This window comes from Mustela erminea, chromosome 14 (genome assembly GCF_009829155.1).
Source record: "Mustela erminea isolate mMusErm1 chromosome 14, mMusErm1.Pri, whole genome shotgun sequence".
In the NCBI taxonomy this organism is placed as follows: domain Eukaryota; kingdom Metazoa; phylum Chordata; class Mammalia; order Carnivora; family Mustelidae; genus Mustela; species Mustela erminea.
The window spans coordinates 63,385,261-63,406,478 of NC_045627.1; the positions used below are offsets into that span (position 1 = coordinate 63,385,261).

General features: G+C 43.1%; 1 protein-coding gene across 3 annotated transcripts in view; it reads left to right on the plus strand.

The window, feature by feature from the left end:
• Window positions 1-6,258: 6,258 nt before the first annotated feature.
• The window catches only part of CNNM1 (cyclin and CBS domain divalent metal cation transport mediator 1), a 59,253-nt gene continuing 44,293 nt past the window's right edge, over window positions 6,259-21,218 (plus strand). Inside the window, exons 1-2 of one of the 3 annotated variants that reach the window (XM_032313276.1) lie at window positions 6,264-7,082; window positions 7,761-8,175. In XM_032313276.1, the coding sequence (XP_032169167.1) occupies window positions 6,609-7,082; window positions 7,761-8,175 (889 nt within the window). In that variant the 5' untranslated portion in view covers window positions 6,264-6,608. Of the gene's footprint in view, window positions 8,176-21,218 lie in introns of all 3 variants that reach the window. The other 2 variants (XM_032313274.1, XM_032313275.1) reach the window with 2 other exon arrangements.

A 21,218-nucleotide genomic window follows, 5' to 3' on the forward strand; every position in this document is an offset into this window, starting at 1 on the left:
ATGTATAAATTCTTCCATTTTCATTGAATTCCATTTTTGGGTATAGTCTTTCTAAACTTTCCCCTCTAGATGGGTGCCCAGATTATATACTTGTGTGACACTTTGACCATCATCTTCATAGGAGTGATTAATTAATGTCTGTCATCTAGATGTCTGTCATCTAGAATCTAAGCTCCATGACAGCAACCATGGTATCTGTCCATGCAGAATATCTAGCACTGTCTGGCACTTTGTTCACAGGCAAGAATTCACTGAATGAATGAACAAGTAATGAAATAAAAAGCATTTTAACATGTACATTCTGAAGTAGCATGGTCTTGAAATTAAAGGTAACTATCATTTTCTCTATCTCTCTAGGAAGTGAGAAATTGCCCATTTTGTAAACTAGAAGTGCCCATTTTATAAGAAATCTGATGATCTCATCAAAATTCAGATTCCAAGAAGATTTTTTTTGCAGTTCTTCCTTTCTAGAATCACACTGCCTACACCTGTCCCTAGATATCCTTTTAGTTATAGTAGAGCTCCGGAAACAGTACTTTTCCAGAGCCTCCTGTTCAGTAAAGGAAAAGTATATCTCTCTAGATTATCTTCACCCAGTGTACATTAGCCCTTACTCACTGACTCATGAGAGGTTAGGGACCTTAAAACTGTCTTTCATTTCACAGATGAGGAAATGGGCCCAGAAAAATGGATTGACTTTTCTAAGCCTAACACTTGCAAAAAATAGAGTTGATGCAGCTGGAAATCATTTCCTTCTTACAGTTCCCCCTTTCTCACAATATAATAGATATATAGTAATAGTTCCATATTTTAAAAATTACATTTACAAAATATTTTTTTATATTTAAGAAAATGCTCTTGAAGGCAACCCACGGAATGGGAGAAGATATTTTCAAATGATAGTACAGACAAAAGGTTGATATTCAGGATCTATAAAGAACTTCTCAAACTCAACAAACACAAAACAGATAATCATATTAAAAAATGGGCAGAAGATATGAACAGACACTTCTCCAATGAAGACATACAAATGGCTATCAGACACATGAAAAAATGTTCATCATCACTAGCCATCAGAGAGATTCAAATTAAAACCACATAGAGATACCACCTTACACCAATTAGAATGGCCAAAATTAGCAAGACAGGAAGCAACGTGTGTTGGAGAGGATGTGGAGAAAGGGGAACCCTCTTACACTGTTGGTGGGAATGCAAGTTGGTGCAGCCACTCTGGAAAACAGTGTAAAGATTCCTTAAGAAATTAAAAATAGAGCTTCCCTATGAACCTGCAATTGCACTACTGGGTATTTACCCCAAAGATACAAATGTAGTGAAAAGAAGGGCCATCTGTACCCCAATGTTTATAGCAGCAATGGCCACGGTTGCCAAACTGTGGAAAGAACCAAGATGCCCTTCAATGGATGAATGGATAAGGAAGATGTGGTCCATATATACTATGGAGTATTATGCCTCCATCAGAAAGTATTCATCCTTTCTTTTTTTTTTTTTTTAAAGATTTTATTTATTTATTTTACAGAGAGAGATCACAAGTAAGCAGAGACGCAGGCAGAGAGAGAGAGGGAAGCAGGCTCCCTGCTGAGCAAAAAGCCTGATGTGGGGCTCTATCCCAGGATCCTGAGATCATGACCTGAGCTGAAGGCAGAGACTTAACCCACTGAGCCACCCAGATGCCCCGAATTCATCCTTTCTGATAGGATGAATAACTTTTGCAGCAACATGGACAGGACTGGAAGAGATCATGCTGAGTGAAATAAGTCAAGCGGAGAGAGTCAAGTATCATATGGTTTCAGTTATTTGTGGAGCATAACAAATAACATGGAGGATATAGGAAGATGGAGAAGAGAAGGGAGTTGAGGGAAATTGGAAGGGGAGGTGAACCATGAGAGACTATGGACTCTGAAAAACAATCTGAGGGTTTTGAAGGGGCGGGGGGTGGGAGGTTGGAGGAGCCAGGTGGTGGGTATTAAGGAGGGCATGTATTGCATGGAACTCTGGGTGTGGTGCAAAAACAATGAATTCTGTTATGCTGAAAAGAAATTAAAAAAAGAAGAAGTAGTTGAACAATGGCCGAATGACCTTGGAATCAAGCTAATCAAAGGGAAAGAGTAATAAATAGTTCCTGAATAACATATATTAAATATATTAGCCTAAATTTAAATATGGCCTTCCTCCCAAGAAGCTGAGAAAAGTTTACATTTTTGTTCTTAAAATATTTTTGCAAGTTATCTAAATAATGAGTTAACTAATAAAGATTCCTATTCTCATTTAAAAAAAAAAGAAAATGCTCTTGATATATTAAGTGACAGAAGCAGAGTAGAATTGTATGTATAATATGTATTCCAATTATAAAATAGATAAATATATGAGGGCTTATGTGTGTGTGTGTGTATGTGTCTATGTATTGCTCAGTTATCTTTGTATATAGAAAATAAAAAAGGAAATGTGCCAAAATATTAACACTGTTTATCTCTGGATGGTGGGGTTATAGTTTATTTTTATTAATGCTTTTCTGCTTTAAAATTTTATTCGCAATGAGCATATAGTATTTTATAATCAGAAATTTAAGTTTTTAAATTCCTGATCTAATATTTTTGAAGGGTTTTATTTTGGTACTGGTCAACACTGCAAGGTGAGGGGGCATCAATCTAGGGTCCAAAGAAGTTTTACCCAGTCATTTAACATGGTCTGTAAAATGGGTAGAATCACATCTACTACACAGCGCTAGTGTGTATGTGTGTGTGTAATACTAAATTTGACATTCCTTTGTAATACTAAAGCTTGATAATGTTGTTAAGTGGTGTTATAACAATAATAAAGTCCTGTGGCCCTAAAGAGGTGGGAGAACCCTTAGGATAGCAGGTAGCTTTGTGTTGAGGAAGTTAGGTTGGGAGAGGAGACAGGAGAGAGGATTCAGGAGAGGATTGGGAGAGAATTCAGGGAGAAAAACGAGAGTGGTTTTTGCCAATGCTTAAGAGAAATGATCACATGCTTGACCCCTTTTCTCCCCTTCCCCCATACTTCCCCTACATGCTTCAATGTTCCCTCTTGTGATCCAATCTTCCTTCTATATCTCAAGCTGCCCTCACAAAAGGCAGCTTATAATAGACAGGCTCTAGTGCATGTTAACGCAATGGTAGTTTTGTTTCACAATCTATTCTATTTCACACTCCCTGTGAAAGGAAGCTTATGTAGGAATGTGACCAGTGGTCTATTAAGGCCTATCTAGTCCCAGACTGGGAGGCGTTTTCTTCCACTCTGGATGATAAGAGAGTGTAATGAAAACAAGGTAACTTTTAGCTAGAACCATTTGTACTGAGCCATATCCTTCAAAAGGTGTTCTCAATCAACATCTTTGGGGTCTTACTAATTCTATGGAAAATAAGATTTCACACACAGCAATGATTTCTTAAGTTAGTCAAAGGAGCCAAAGGTAGCCTGTCAAGTTATTGTTACTTTTACATTTAAAAAAAAGTAATACAGACCTATAGTCAACTTACCCAAGAAAAATGAAAACATATATTCACAAAAAAATCTGCACACAAACATTAATAGCTGCTTTATTCATAATTGCCAAAAACTGGCAATAACTCAATGTTCTTAAAAAAAAAAAAAAAAAGACACATTTATTCAGCATCACACTTAAGTGGGCACCAGGCCTTTGAGAATCTTCTCTTGAGACAGTTTGGTTCCACAACTCTTCCATCCACCTTATGTGGCTTCGAGTTCATGGCTGCATCCATTTCTTCCACATTGGCTTCCATGACAAACCCAAAGTCTCTAAAGCCCTTGGTGTTTGGATCTCTCATTACCACACAGCCTGTAAGCATTCCCCATGGCTCAGGATGGCTCCTCAGACTCTCATCGGTTGTTTCAAAGCTCAGTCCTCCGAAGAAGAGCCTCCACAGCGTTCCAGACTCTTTGGAAGACTCTGACTTAGGCATGACGGTGGTGGGAGGGAGACTAAGGATGCTCACTCGTCAGCGTCATGAGCAGAAAGGAGTAATCTAACGAAGGTATCTCTCAAATATTCTTAAACTGGTAAATGGATAAACAAACTTTGGTGCATCCACATAATAGAATACTACCCTGCCATTATAGAATACTACCCATAATAGAATACTACCATAGAATACAGCCATAATAGAATACTACCCAGTTAATTCCAAAAAGGAATGAACTACTGATTAAACACAACAACATGGTTGACTCTTAAATGTGTTATACTAAGTAAGGGAAGCCAGATCCAAAAGGTTTTAATTGTATTATTGCACTTGTATGACACTCTAGAAAAGGAAACTATGGGGGAAAACAAATCAGTGGTTGTCAGAGGATGGGATTGGGGGAGGGGTTCTGCAAAGAGAGACTCAGAGTGAATATTGAAGGGCGATGGCACTATTTTTTTTTAAAGATTTTATTTATTTATTTGACAGAGATCACAAGTAGGTAGAGAGGCAGGCAGAGTGGGGGGGAGGGGAGCAGGCCCCTGCTGAGCAGAGAGCCCCATGCAGGGCTTGATCCCAGGACCCCAGGATCATGACCTGAGCCAAAGGCAGAGGCTTTAACCCACTGAGCCCCCAGGTGCCTCGATGGCACTATTCTTTTTTTTTTTTTTTAAGATTTTATTTATTCATTTGACAGAGAGAGAGAGATCACAAGTGGGCAGAGAGAGGAGGAAGCAGGCACCCCGCGGAGCCCCTACTTGGGGCTCGATCCCAGGACCTGGGGATCATGACCCGAGCAGAAGGCAGAGGCTTCAACCCACTGAGCTACTCAAGTGCCCCCAATGGCACTATTCTTAATGGCGATACAAGAATATGCATTCATCAAAACTCATAGAACAGCACATCAAAAAGTGAATTTTACTATGTAAATTTAAGAAATAAATTTATAAAAGTAAAAATAAAGTAACAGGCCCACGGTAAATTCAAACAATACAAGGAATTCAGTAAAAAAAGGTCTCCCTCCCAGAGCTTTATGGTGATAGAAAAATTCTGCATTTTGATTGCAGTGATCGTTATGTAAATCTACCCAATGTGATAAAATGAGGTAGAACTATAACCACACTTTACACCCATGCCAATTTCTTGCTTTTGGTATTATACCATAGTTAAGATGTAACCCCCGGGGAAAGCGGGGTGAGGAGTTGGAGGATCTCTGGATTTTCTTTGCAATCTCCTGCATATATATACTCTCAACCAAACTTTCAATCTAGTCCTGCTCTCCAGAAGTGAACACTTAGAATTTCTTGTGTATCTTCTGCATAGTAATCCTTTATATGTGTATATATGCACATCTACACTTAAATTTTAATACAAACTAGCATATTACACATTGTCCTGCATTTCACTATCTTTCTTTTTTTAAGATTCATTTATTTTATTTTTTTACATCTTAATTTAATTTTATTTTTTTCGGTGTTCCAAGATTCATTGTTTATGCACCACATCTGGTGCCCCATGCAATAGGTGCCCTCCTTAATACCCACCACCAGGCTCACCCATCCCTCCACCCTGTCCCCTCTCAAACCCTCAGTTTTTTTTTCTGAGTCCACAGTCTCTCATGCTTCCTCTCCCCCTCCGATTTACCCCAATTCACTTTTCCTTTCCTTCTCATGTCCTCCATATTATTCTTTATGCTCTACAAGTAAGTGAAACCATATAATTGACTCTCTCTGCCTGACTTATTTCACTCAGGATAATCTCCTCCAGTCCCTAAGATTCATTTATTTGAGAGAGAGAGAGGACAGGCAAACACGAGTGGGGTTAGGGACAGAGGGAGATGGAAAGAATCTCAAGCAGACTCCCTGCTGAGCACGGTCCCCCATCTCAGGACCTTGAGATCATAACTTCAGTGGAACTCAAGACTCCCATGCTCTTGAGTCCCATGCTCTGACTGAGCCACCCAAGCACCCCTCCCTATTTTCCCACTGTTACTTTGGAGATATTTCCATATCACAAACACATGGAGCCACGTCACTTTTTTCCTGCTGCATAGTATTCCATCACATAGTAGTGTTACAATTTGTTTTAACAGTTTCTTATTGATGGACATTTGGATCTCAACAAGGAGTTGAACTTAAGTAATGCCTAAAATTTTAAAGCATTAAAGGTCAACCAGAGTTGAGACCAAATGCAAAGTTTTTACAGATTCGAGGCTGCCTCTGGAATATTTTTTGACCAGAAGGGGGAAGGCAAGAGACAGGAGGAGAGGCAAAACGCTGGGAAATATCCCTGGCCAATGGGGAAGCCGTGGTGACAGGGAATTTACTGCCGGGTAGGAGTTCGCAGAGTGCCTCCCTACCGCTGGAGCAGGAGGCCGAGCTCCAAATCAAGCTTTTCTTAGGCTGCCGCTCAGATTCACCCGTGTTTCGGGGGTTATGCGTGGTGCAGTGATGCGTGGCCACCTCCGGCCTCCTGCGGGGACTCCAGGCGGGGGCTGGGTCTGAATCCCCATCGTCTACAGCCCACGCTTGCAGGGGGTGCACACGTGGTGACCTGCCCCAGGCCGGGTTGCCGGCTCCGGCTCCTCCTCCCTCCAGATCTCCCTCTGTTCTCTGCAGTATCACGTGCATCCGCGCCGGGTGCAGGATGGCGGCTGCGGCATCAGCGGTGGGTGTCAGGCTCCGGGACTGCTGCAGCCGAGGCGCTGTGCTCCTGCTCTTCTTCTCCCTGTCTCCTCAGCCCCCAGCCGCCGCCGCTTGGCTGCTGGGCCTGCGGCCCGAGGACACCGCTGGAGGCCGCGTGTCCCTGGAGGGGGGCACCCTGCGCGCGGCGGAAGGCACCAGCTTCCTCCTGCGCGTCTATTTCCAGCCCGGGCCCTCGGCGCCCGCGGCACCGGTGCCCGCACCCACCCTTTCCTCGGGAGAAAACGGCACCGGCGACTGGGCTCCCCGGCTCGTGTTCATCGAGGAGCCCCCGGGGGGTAGCGGCGTGGCGCCCAGTGCTGTCCCCACGCGCCCCCCGGGGCCGCAGCGCTGTCGGGAGCAGAGCGACTGGGCGTCGGACGTGGAAGTCCTGGGGCCATTGCGCCCCGGAGGCGTGGCGGGTTCGGCTTTAGTCCAGGTGAGGGTGCGGGAGCTGCGCAAGGGCGAGGCAGAGCGGGGCGGCGCGGGCGGTGGCGGGAAGCTCTTCTCGCTGTGCGCCTGGGACGGACGCGCTTGGCACCACCACGGCGCCGCCGGCGGCTTCCTGCTGCGCGTCCGCCCGCGGTTGTACGGTCCTGGGGGGGACCTATTGCCCCCAGCGTGGCTCCGGGCGCTCGGGGCGCTCCTGCTGCTCGCCCTGTCTGCCCTTTTCAGCGGCCTGCGCCTGAGCCTGCTCTCGCTGGACCCGGTGGAGTTACGGGTGCTGCGGAACAGCGGCTCGGCCGCAGAGCAGGAGCAGGCGCGCCGCGTGCAGGCCGTGCGCAGCAGGGGGACCCATCTGCTCTGCACCCTGCTCCTGGGCCAAGCCGGAGCCAACGCGGCCCTGGCCGGCTGGCTGTACGCCTCGCTGCCGCCGGGTGTCGGGGGCACCGGAGAAGATTATTACAGCGAGGCAGGGATTCACTTCCCGTGGCTGCCGGCGCTCGTCTGCACCGGCGCCGTGTTTCTGGGCGCCGAGATCTGCCCCTACTCAGTGTGTTCTCGGCACGGGCTGGCCATCGCTTCGCACAGCGTGTGCCTGACCCGACTCCTGATGGCTGCCGCCTTCCCCGTGTGCTACCCCCTGGGTCGCCTGCTGGACTGGGCGCTGCGTCAGGAGATCAGCACATTCTACACGCGGGAGAAGCTGCTGGAGACGCTACGGGCCGCAGACCCCTACAGCGACCTGGTGAAGGAGGAGCTCAACATCATCCAGGGCGCCTTGGAGCTGCGCACCAAGGTGGTGGAGGAGGTGCTGACCCCCCTCGGGGACTGCTTCATGCTGCGCTCCGACGCGGTGCTCGACTTCGCCACAGTCTCAGAGATTCTGCGCAGCGGCTACACTCGTATCCCCGTGTACGAGGGCGATCAGCGGCACAACATTGTAGACATTCTGTTCGTCAAGGACTTGGCCTTCGTGGACCCTGACGACTGCACGCCGCTACTCACCGTCACTCGCTTCTACAACCGGCCCCTGCACTGCGTCTTCAATGATACCCGGCTGGACACCGTGCTGGAGGAGTTTAAGAAGGGTGAGCTGTGGTCTATCTCCTCTCTCAGCTCCTTACCCCCTCAGAAATATTCATAAACATGTAACGTTTCAGGTGTGCAAAGCAATTTCTTATGATAGCAAAAACTCAAGGAAGGCCCCACCTCTTGGTGGCTATTTTCATTTAACTTTTCCTTACCTTCCCTGCAGCTGACTGAGCCCCAGCCTCTAACCTTTCACTTGGCTCAAAAGACGCTCTATATTCCTCATTCATTCCCTTTCAGGATTTTTCAGGATCTAACAATTGCCAGGTACTGTGCAGGGTGGACTCTGTGGATAGTCCTTGGAGGTCATTGGGTAGCTCCCCACCCAATACACGAGGATCCTCTACACCGTCCTGTAATAAGCAGTCTTCCTTTTAAACTCTTCCCAGGGCTGGAAACACAATCTCCCAGGCAAACGAACTCCCTTGTTGGACAGCTCCAGCTGCTGATAATGTCTTTGTTACATGAAGCGGAAAGTTATGTCTCAGGAACTTCTCTCTGGGTCGTCTTTCTGTCCTTTGAATCACAAAGAGTGATAAGCCCCAGACTCCTCTAGTGGTTCTTTTCCCTTATTTAACATTCTCAGGTTGTATTAAAAATTGACCCAGCTTAAAAAACTGATTAAGGCAGCGAGGTCCTTGTACTTCTGGGAACCTGGGTCCCACAAGGGAGGGTTGATCTGGATGAGAACAAATAGTCTGGTAAAGGGAACCGCTAGAAAATTTGCATATACAAATGAATGGGGTTTCTTTCAGAGTAGTCACCACTCCACCTCTGTCAGGTCTCTAGAATGTTTACTACTGTCTGGGGTTTGCCTTTAGAAACTGTCTTCTGGAGCTGAGTACAATTTACTCAAGAAAAATCAGCCTGTATTTTTTAGGATCGATCTTCTTGGGATTACACAGTTTGACTGGTTCTCCTAGTTACCCAGAAGGACACTTGATCGTTTTTGAAAATCAAACCTACCTTCAAGAGTCACTGAGTGCAGAAGACTTATCTTACAGACACTGAAAACAATTCCAGGAATGAGTTGAGAACAGTGACATGGTTAGAGTACGTGTAGAACCTTCTAGAATGACCACTTTGAAGGAGGCATTCATCTGTACATATGAGTTAACATGTTTAGTAAAAAAACAAAAAAAATCAATCCCCTGATTTTAGAATCAAGCTTCAAATGTAGATTCCCTGTGGTTAGCAGGAATCACATTTGGCATATCTTTTTAAAGATTTTTTTTTTTTGACAGACAGGGATCACAAGTAGGTGGAGAGGCAGGCAGAGAGAGAGGAGGAAGCAGGCTCCCTGCTGAACAGAGAGCACGATGCAGGGCTTGATCCCAGGACCCTGGGACCACGACCCAAGCCGAAGGCAGAGGCCTTAACCACTGAGCCACCCAGGCACATTTGGCATATCTTGACATATCTTTTTGTTTATCAAAAATTTAGTCTCATTACTTTATCATCACAGGTGCTCTTTAGGACTTTCATACAATGAGAAAACTTGGGTCTTCCTCCTGCCACAATTTTTTTAGACAGATAATATTGTGTTAAGTATCAAAGTGTAGCCTGAAGAGGGAGAGGGTGTTGAAAACCTATTTTCAGTCAAAGCTGTAGACTTCCTGTTGGTATCATGAGAAGGCGAGGGAAATGTGTACATATTACAGCTGTTTTAGCCCAATCTGGGCTACTATTTCACCCTCTTCATCTGTCTCCCCCAAGTCCTTGCATGACTCATTCTCACTGTACCCTTAGGTTCATTCATCTACTCTTAGAATTATTCTTACATGTTGTAAGACTCCTACAGAAAGGAGTCTTGGATCTGGGCATAAAAACTGTGCAAATCTATATATTAATTTGCAAAAACTACCATAACAAATCCCGTAAACTGAGTGGCTTAAACAATGTAAGTTTATTTCCTCATAGTTCTAGAATCTGGAAGTCCAAGATCAAGGTGTGGGCAGGTTTGGTTTCTTCTGAGGACTCTCTTTTTGGCTTGCAGATGGCTGCCTTCTCTCTGCATCCATCCACGGTCATCCTTCAGTGTGTGTAAGCTCATTCCTGGAATCTCCGTGGTTCTAAGCATTTCTTACTTTATAAAGACATCAGTCAGGTTGGATTGGGGCCCACCTTATCAGCCTGATTTTGACATAACTATCCCTTAAACATGATAGTTAAGACAGCGTGCACTTAAGATAGTATATCATTGTCATGTGCTACTGAAGGACATTTTTCATGAAACTCCTGTAAACTCATTCATTCATTCATTCATTCATTCATTCATTCATTTACCATTTATTATCTATGGAGTAGGCAATAGGCAAGGCAATAACAGTGCCCTTAGAAAGTTAACAGTTTACAAGGATGTACCATGTCAGAAAAAGGACAGTCTTCAAGCAGGAATTGTGTCTCAGTAACCTTTTTATCCCTAGCACCTTGCACATAGTAGGCTGCCCAAAAAAGTCAGTACTGATCTGAAATGAGCTGTGCGGCAGAATGTCTAAATCTTGTCTGAAAAAGGCTTGTCAGTGTTCTATCAGCAGTTAGTTTGTACTTAGATTGCTAAAGAGAAGCTGGGAATTACAGTGCACACCATGCCAACGAAGAGATTTCCACATCTCTTCAGAGCCTTGCTCCTTACTCACAGTGAGCTACTAAAACCAGCAGCATGGGCTTCACCTCGGACCTTGGTAGACATGAAGAATTTCCTACCTCATTTTAAATCCACTGAATGAAAATCTGCACTTTAATAAGCCCCCAGGTGACTCATGTGTACATTAAAGTCTGAGAAGCACTGCCTCCAGAGAACCCTTATTAATAGTGATTGGTAGATTTACTTAGAATAAATACAAGGAATAAGTATCAAGTTGAGTGTTCTCTGGCTTCATGCCATATAACACGGTCATTTGCTTAACACGTGTTTGCGCCATAGATTAGAAAAGGAAAGCTGTGCTGAGCTACTTTTCTTTACCCTTAAAGTAAGTCATAAAAGCCCTTCTGTTCCCCTCACTTCTTTTGCATCTCAAGTAACTTAACTAAGCAAACCCCTTAGGAGGTAGGCGGAGGAAAATGACAAATCAGAACAACAATTACCATTAATTGAGCCCACAGCTCTGATAGGCACCCTGCCAGGCCCTTTATGTACTCCGAATGACCTTCCTGAGTGGGTATTATCAACTCCATTTTATACTAAAAGAAGAAACTAAAGCTTAGTTCCATTACTTGACTTAGTCAACACAGTTGGTAACTGAATTGTGATTTGACCTAGGTCAGCAGGACCCCAGAACCTATTCTTTTTCCCACTACACCAGTCACATTCCATCCTCCACCCCATAGGCTTCAAAGGCAGCCTTTCACCTCTGGCTTGCTGCCTCTGGCTGATTTACCTCTATTTTTCATAGATTAGAAATGGAGCTTTTATAATTACAGTGATTGCTAATATGTATATTGTATTTTACAAAACATTTCTACTTATCTTCTCTTATCTGATCCATAAAACAACTCTGCAGTTACATGAGGACCCCAAGACCCAGAAAGGTTGCTTGGCCTATCTAAGACCATCACCTAGGTAGTATTTCAAGGCCCAGATTCAAATCCAGGTCATGTGACTCCAAAGGTCTTATCCATATGGGATTTTACCACTATACTTCTTATGAGCTCCAGGTCTTTAGAAATGGGGAAAAGGAAAAAGGTCTTTCTAGCTAGCATGCTAGCTTTACTAAAAGGAAGAGTATTTATCCCCACTGGACTGTGAGCTCCTATTTTAGTATATGTGCTGCCGAAGCGAGCACTGGACTGTGAGCTCCTAAAGGCAGACAATGAATCTTAATTATTTTGTATTCTCAGGACAAGCACAGTGGCCATCAATGCAAGGGGGGTGAATAGAATATTTATTGAATGAAGGGTTTTAAATAGCTAATTTCTACTGTATTTTTTGTTTGAGTAAGGTGAACCCAAAGTATAGGATAATTAGTGTTGTTCCATTGACCATAACCAACCTCTCCTTTTCCCAGATTCTCTACCCCAGTCAGTGGTACCACTGCCCCTCCAGTCTCCCAGGTGAGAAAGCCCCCCTTCACCCCTCACCCTCATCCTACTAATCACTGCCTTAGTCTGCTCGGGCTGACATAACAAAATACCATGGACTAGCCAGCGTAAACAGACATTTATTTTCTCACAATTCTGGAGGCCAGAAGTCCAAGATCAAGGTTCCACCTGATTCGCTTTCCCATGAGAGCACTCTTTGTGTCTTCTCACTACATCTTCATATGGTGTTTCTCTCAGTACATGTCTATAGAGAGTGCAAGTTCTGGTCTCTCTTCCTCTTACAAAGACAGCAATCCTGTTGGTTTAGGGCCCCACCTTTATGATCTTATCTAACTTAAATTACTTCCATAGACACCCCACTGGGGAGGGGGGGTTAGTGCTTCAACATATGAATTTGGGACGGGGGAGAGAGACATTCAGTCCATAACAGTCACCAAAGTCTGCCCCAAATTTGCCAAAATTGCATCTAAAATATTTCTTGAATCTATATATGATAGAGTCCACTAATTCTTTCACTTAGGTGAGTCATGGAGTTTATTCAAGAAATAGTTACTGTGTACCTGTTGTTTAGGCATGGCAGAGAACATACAACAGTCCTCCCTGCCTGCACAGAGCTTTCATTCCAGTGGCAGAGACTAAAATTAAACAGATGAGATAGTGATTAAGAACAGAAGCTTTGCTGCCAGACTGTCCAAACTACATGCTGGCCTTGGGACAGTTACTTAACTGTCTGTTTTGTTACTTGTAAAATGAGGATAATAATGGTATTTACTCATAGGGTTGGTTGAAATAATAAGATACTATTGTCTTATACTGCTTATTTAGTAAGTATCATTATAAATGCTAAATAAATGTTCGCTAAGATTCTTAAATATAAACACAAACCTATTACTCTTGTGCAAATGCCTCCTAAGAAATTCCGCTTCATCCAGTTTTTGTGTCCCTCAAATCTGTCCTCTCCCTTGCCACTAAAATAATCTCTGGTGACATCATCCCCTGCTTAAAACCCTTCTGCACTCCCCGGACTGCCTGCAGGATCAAGTCTAAGCTGTGCCATCCTGACCTGCTCCCTGCCCTCCCCTCCAGGCTTATCCCTCACCACTTCCGACCACAGTTGGGGCAACATTGAATTTCATGGCCCTACTGCTATTGCTATTCTTTGTCCCTTTCCTCAGGCCATACTCTTTGTCAGGAATATGCATTGCCTGATTAGTCCGGACTCCAGCTCCTCCTCTAACACTCAGCACTGGGGCCACCTCCTCTGGGAAGCTATTCCTGTAAATCCCAGGTTGAGCCAATGTAATTGTCCCATATCTCTCTTATTGAATCAACAGGCTGCATGATTGGTTTTTGCTTATTAGTGCTACTCACCCATATCATGAGCCAAGACTACCTTATCTGTCTTTGTAGCTGTAGCACCTAACAATGGATAGAGCCCTCGCTAAGTTTTCAGTAACTTGCTAAGTTTTCAGTTGCTGAATGACTAAATCAATAACTGAAGGAGTTAAACTTTAACAGAAAGGATCTGAACAGATTTGTAGTAAATGCATCATTAATGATCTCAGCCAATCATTGTGGACCATGCAGGACAAAGGCAAATTTTAAGTGTTAGAAGAAAAGTGTTGCATATATGGTTTCTCTTCTTTTTTAGGTATATCTATTTATTGTAACAATTATTTATCCCTTGTCATGTTGAAAGGAATGTGCTAAGAGTTGGATGTATGAAATACAGTCTCTGCTCCCAAAAAGCCTACAGCCTGATAGAAGAATGTTCCCCTTTGAAAAGCTAGGAGACAGGCTGGACTCACCTTTCTCCACCCCTACCCCCCAATTCAATAACATTATAGTTTACAAGTCATGTTCTAGCATGGAGCATGTGGATAAGACAGACCTGTATATAAATCATTAAAACAAGAGTGATAAATAGAAATATAAAAATGCAATGAGAACATGGAGAAGAGAGTGACTATGCTGAGGTTTTTTGGCTTTTATAAAATTTTTACGAAGTTTGTACATTTCTATACTACATTACAACTTAAAAAAAATTGTAAGTTTTCATTACAGAAAACTGAAAAATATAGAACAGTAGACAAAGAATGGAAATCACATGAAGGTAATCATCCCACTATCCTGAAGTAATAACTCCTAATATGCTGTCATATTAAAAAATATAGCACCCATAGTAACAACCTTAATCAAATTCTTAAAAAGAAAATAAACAGAAAAAGCCCTGGTCTTGCCTTCTTTCATTAATAAAATATCCCATTATAATCCCAAGAGTGATTTTTTGTTAATATGATGATAATTATTTTCACTGTAGTCTCCTTGGGAGTGAGTCCCATAATTTGGGAAGACTAATTTATCAAATGGAGCCCTAAAGATTTGTTGAACTTAATTTCTACAGTTTACTCCGTTTATTGGATTATTTTTAGGAAAAAACCAACCCTATGCAGAGAACAGGGAGAAGGAATAAAGCTTAGGTCTGAAGCCAATGGCCTCTGGGTGCTATTGCTCCAATATTTAACAGTTAAATAAATTGGCTTTGCCAGGTTAGTAACACCATCTTCCTAAACAAAAGACCTCATCATGCACATAATGTTGGGTTATTCTGTCTATAGACCAGCATGGCTATAAGATAGCTTATTGCAGTTTTCCTACTCAGTCTTTGTTCATTCATTGATTCCTTTGTTTATTCAGTAAATATTGGACTCATGCTTTAGACCAGGCACTGTACTAGGCCTTGGGAATACAGTGGTGAACAAGACAGACAGAGTGGAGCTGAAAAGGTATCTTCTTCAATCTTTGGTTCTACTTCATGTGATCTGTAGCTTAAAAGCCATCCAGCTTGCCAATAAGTGCTCCTGGCACAGACACATAATGTAACATTTTCACTGAGGAATAATCTGGTTGAAAAGTCAGGGTTTTGCTTTATCACTCCAAATTCTGGTGTGATATTTTAGCAGGAAGAATAATCATCCCGTTGCTTAATTCTATAAAAAGCTGCTGAAACATTAGTGCTACATTTTTTATCTTTCATAAAAGAAAATGAAAAATTATTTCCACTCAAAGTTCTATTTCACTGATTTAATTAGATGTGATGTGTTTAAAAACGTTAAATATGGCTGCCTAATAATTAGTCCACGTTAGAATGTTTTATCTTCTAAATAGTATTTAGATTAAACAGTAAACAAAGCATAGCCCATCCTGTACAGGGAGGCAGAATAATAATGAACATGAAAAAGTAGAAATTATTAAATATACAAGGGATTAAATTGCCAATTTATATTTCTTTCTTTAGACATATCTATTATGATTGTTGTAATACTGTTCTGAAATAATTTTCTTTTTCTCAGTCTAGCAAAAGAAATACGAGGTAACGATAGAATCTGAGCTGGAAGGGGAACTGAAAAACCTGACAGAATCTAATTCACGCTTTCATTTTTAGATTTGGTTATCTTTTCAGGACATAACAGCCTTCATTGTCAGACTTTTTATCTAATCTAAATCCCACAGGCTGCAGTTAAATTGCATTGCCTCGTTTTATCATCCTTGGTGAGTCCTCTCTTATTTGAAGAATATGGTAGCTCACCTCAATTACATTTTTTAACAATCAGATACATTTGGTTGTGTTTCTGGACCCCTTGAAGCATTTGGGTATCAAGGCAGGGGGTGGTATCTGTGGATGATCCTAATACTTTCTTTCTTTCTTTTTTTTTTTTTTTTTTGATCCTAATACTTTCTTAAACTGGTTAACATCTAGGCCCAGTTTAGGGGTCCCTAGACCTTCCATAACATCTCTTCCAGTTCTCTTTATTTTCTGCTGTCTGTTCCTTTCCAAACTGGGATTCTTCTCAATTCATTCTTCTTTCCTTTCTTTCTCCCTCCTCCCTCTCCCCTCTCCATCCATCCTTCCCTCCCTCCCTCTCTTCCTCCTTCCTTCCCTTCGTCCCTTCCTTCTAAATGACATTATTCTGTGTCAGGCCTCTTGCCACCCTGGTGCTTGCCAGGGGTGCCTGTGTGGCTCAGTTCGTTAACTGACCAATAAATAATTATAAATGGTAACAAGTGATTTGAAGAAAAGGTAGAGGGAGCCATGAGAGCATATAAGAGGGGCCCTGACTTGGTCTTGTGGGTAAGGATAGATTCCTCCTCCTCCCCAAGTGATATTTGAGCTGAATCTTAAAGGGTAGCAAGAAGGAGTTTCCCAGAAGAAGAGCTTTCCAGGGGAAGGGAGCAGACATGCAAAGCTTTTAGGAAAGGGGGCCAGTGTGGGTGTCATGTGGGTTCCTGGGCCATTTTACATCCAGTAGGGAAAGTGCCATCTAGGACAGCTGACCTTCCCTCTATGCCTAGTGATTGTGTGGGCAGCTGAGTTCAGGAACTTTCGTAGCTACTAGGGCTCTAGGAGATGGATGCAGATACAAATATGGAAAAGAGCCTGCCCTCCGGGAGCATGAAAGCAGTTAGGGCCTTGATGGAAAGGGCTCTGAGCAGCCTGGTAGACAGGCAAGTGCATCCAGACATCTGTGGGGAAGGCCCAAGGGAGAAATTCCCTAGAAGGATCTGGGAAAACTTCTCGGAGGAAGTGAGAGGAGAAGGATTCTGACAAGGAATTATGAAAGGAAACTGAATGAGAAGAATAAAGGCAGAAAGGAAGCCGACGCCAGCCACACTTGAATGCTGGCAAGGCAAAGATCTTCATGCTGCTTTTCTTCCAGCAAAATAGGGAACTAGGCAGAATAAGATATTTGTCAAACATAATTTCTGTTCTCTCCAAAGGCCAAAGCTATATATTTTAACCATTTTTGGTGGTGATATTTCTAAAACGTTTTATGCCCATTCCTGCCTTCCTTAGGAAAGGATCCTAAATATAACTTAATCTTTTTCTTGATGACGCAGGAGGGTGGTCATGAGAATGTAGTTATTTTATGCTGTGTTATCAAGCCATTTGTTGTCTACTTTATCTTTTTCTGTCCTCTGGCTATCAGTTGCTAGTTCTGAGTTGGCCTCAAGCAAGCCTCTCCCCCCACCTCACTCATCACAAAACCACTCTTTTCTGTGTGTCTTTCACAGCCTCTGCTGAACTGAGAAATCAAGTAAATATGCATGTTGGAAATTGTGTGTCTGGTACACAATAAGCTTCAATAAATATTTGGTGAATAAATGATTAATTAGAATTTGACGGGGAGCCTAGGGCATGGGCTGGGTGTACGGACCTGGGGTAGTTCCTTCTGGGACCAGATTTAGAGCTGTGCAAATTCAGATCTCCAGATAATGGGTCGTTACTCTGCTATTTTTGCAGTGTTGCTTAGCAAGCCAAATTGCCAACCAGCTCAGTTCCTAGTGATTAACAACTATTTTTTCATGCCCTGGTGATAACTGGTTACCATGGTGTTCTGGGTGACACAGTTGGCTTTTCAATAACTGCCTTTTAGTGGCTCAAGAAATTTTTTTATGAGGAGTGTATTGATTATTCTTTTTTGGGGTGAAGTAGAACAAGGTAATTATACTACAAAGTAGAGCCTTTTTTAAAAAGATTTTATTTATTTGACAGAGAGAGATTACAAGTAGGCAGAGAGGCAGGCAGAGAGAGAGAGAGGGAAGCAGGCTCCCCGCTGAGCAGTGACGCCCGATGCGGGGCTCCATCTCAGGACCTTGGGATCATGACCTGAGCCGAAGGCAGAAGCTTTAACCCACTGAGCCACCCAGGCACCCCGAGCCTTTTTTTTAATAGAGAAAACGACTGTTTTGTCTTCCCAAATCAAGGTGGTGGCTACAGGACTGGTAAGTAGGGTAACATTTTTGTGTTTCTCTTCCTCATTTGATACAAAGTAATTTGATTTGATTGTATATATAAAAAATAAATCTAGCATGTGTCGTGGCATCTTTTTCTCATCTTATTCCAACAGAATTCTTCAATACTAAGAAATAAACATTAGGAGTTCACAACCCTTCGTAAGCACAAGAGGCTATAACTGTTAGCCCTGTTAAAATTCTGGTGTATCATTACCAAGAATCATCCTATAAAACCAAACTGTTTTAATGTAGCCCAGAAGTGTTTAGACCTCTAAAAGTAGAGAATTTTAGGGGTGCCTGGGTGGCTCAGTTTGTTAAGTGTCTGACTCTTGACTTCTGCTCAGGTCGTGATCTCAGGTGTGGAGCCTGCTTAAGATTCTCTCTCTCTCCCTCTGCACCCCCCCACACTCCCAAAGTAGAGAATTTTGCCAGAAAAGGCTCCTTGGAGGTCGCCTGGTCCCATCTTTTAATTTTAAGGTGGAGGAAACTGAGGCCCAGAAAAGACAAATAATAAAAATAGCAATGATAATCCCTTATAGTTAATCTTTACATTTGCAAAGAACTTCCCCAAACAGTTAACCCATTTTGTACCACCATGCATGTGAAGTCGGTAGTATTTTTTCCCTTATCATATATGAGGCACCTGCAATCTGGAGACCTGAATGTCCTGCTCAATGTTAGTGACTGAGGCAGAATCAGGAGCCACATCTATGACTTGCTGCCTCAGGCCATGGAGTCACAGACCAAGTCCTGGACACGTGGACTCAGATCCCAGCTTCTTTGTTTACTCATTGTGTAGTAGGGTGGGTGATTCTACCACTCTGACTGAGGCTCATCTCCCTTCCCCAAGTGGGAATAATGATACTATATTTTAAGTTTACTACAAAGGCTAACAATGCCTGTATACTATACCACATTCAGGACACTCCACCATTTGCCTCCTACCTTACTGATCTAATGACACCTATTGTATCTAGTTAATCATTTAGTATAACAGATGCATTCTCGGATCTACCCCATGTAAATGTGACTGGACATAATGAACAGAAGTGAGAGCTATTTACTTTGGACAGTGACTATTTCTGAGTCTCCATTTTCTCATTCATTTCTGAGTAGTAACAATCCCCATTTGGCAGAGAAATGATGAATACTAGAGGTTAATGTGTGCACCAATAGATATGGCAGTTACTCCTAGGACAAAAACTGGAAAATGGGGTGAATGTTGACCTGGGCTCACAGTCAGCTTGGTTCAGATCAGAAATGGGGAGAATGCTGGAGTAGCTGTCGGCTGTCTTTACCAGAATGAGAACTGTCAAAAGGATGGGTTTTAAGGTCACCTCCAGAGTCTGGCTTACTTAAGTAGAGCCCCTGAGTGCCACATCTCTCTCCTCCCTGGGACTAGCCTAGCTTGGCCAGAGCCTCTGGACTGGCCCAGAACCGTATGATCTTTAGACAACTTAGGCAAGGCCTATTTGCCTTTCAGTGTCTTTCCTCGTGTCTGAGGTTGGTTCATGGCCTGCAAAAATCACCATCAGTCAAAGCTTAGCCAGATCACTCTGGGTCATCACAGTGATTTTTTTAAGCTGAGGATCGTGGTTATGTTTAGCCTGAACCTAAAGAGAGACAAACTAGACAAACTAGCCTGGGCTGCCTCTAAGACCAGCTCTGAGTCTGAGAAGCCTGAAGCTCAAGGATCCAGTCTCATTTAGTTGTCTTGAAGCTTACCCCAAACCCCAGGTGGGTGGGTCCTATTCAGTTCCCTGAGTTCAAATATGGGCTCTACCATTTATTAATTGAGTATCCTTGGGCCAATTATTGTTTGGAGAATAAGCACAATCCATTTTGGTAGAGTAGTGGGAAAGAAGGCAAGGTATATACCGAAAAAAAAAAAACCATGGAGGTCTTTAATGATAGTGAGAAGACTTCAGAAATGATCCTTCCTGATAACTGGTACATGTTACTGAAGTGGGGAATAAGCTCATGAATGCTGTTTGGGGACAATCAGTCTGGTTTCGGTGGATAGAATGGATTGGAGCTGGAGAGACCAAAAGGAGGACTGGTTAGGATATTAGCGCAATTGCCCAAGATGTGATGAGGACATGGAAATTAAGGACTGTGCACTTGCAACTGGAATGGAGAAAACCTCTGAGATTTCATTACCTTCTAGACATTCCTTCTCAGGCTCCTCTACTGGTTCCTCCTATATCATATTCACTGATACATCCTCAAGCACTTGGAGCAGGGCCTACCCATATCAGATGCTCAAGTATTTGTTGCATGAATGTTCTATGACCTCTAAATTTTGGAACACCCCAGGGCTCAGAAAATGGATCTCTTTGTCTAGTCTCGCCCCCATGATTATTTTATTCATTCTCCCAAAGTTATAATCAACTCTGGACTTATATTCCCAGCTTGTACTTGACATTCCACTTGGAGGTCTGAAAGGCATCCCAAACTTCAACTGTCCAAAACTGACCTTCTGCTGTGGGTGCCAAACTGACTCCTCATGTAGTATTTCCAAACTCTGTAAATTGCAGTTTCATTCTTGTTGCTACTTGGGCCCAAACTTCTCTTTTGCTCTTGCTCCACATCCAATCCCTCATGTAGGCTCTGCTTTCAACAGGTCTAGAGAGCCTGCTTACATCTCACCACTTCCCCGGCTACCTCCCACCCAAGCCACCATCCATCCTCGCTTAAATGACTGCCAGAGCTTCATATGAGGTCTCTGTGCTTCCTTCCACCTCTGCCCACTTTGTATCCATTCTTAAGACAACAGCCAGAAAGAGTCTTTTAAAACATAAGTCAGATCACATCACTTTTCTGTCAAAAAACCAAACATACACACACACGGACATGCACACAAGAAACTGTACAATGGCTTCATCTCGCTCAAAGAACCAAGTCCTACCTAATAAAGGCCTTCCAGGCTTTTTCACACATGCACCAACCACCTCTTACTTCCCTGATCTGGACTCTTACTACTATCCTCTCCCACACCCAGCAGCCACCCTTCTGGCATCCTTGCTATTCTTTAAGCACACCAATAATACTAAGGACCTTTGCTTCTTGTTCTATTGCAAAAGTTGTCCCTGAGATACCCACAGGGCTCCCCACCCCACTGCCTTCAGATCTTTACTCAAAACCTACCTTCTCGGGGTGTTCACTCCTGCCTTCCCTTACCTAAAATTGTAACACTCACACACTT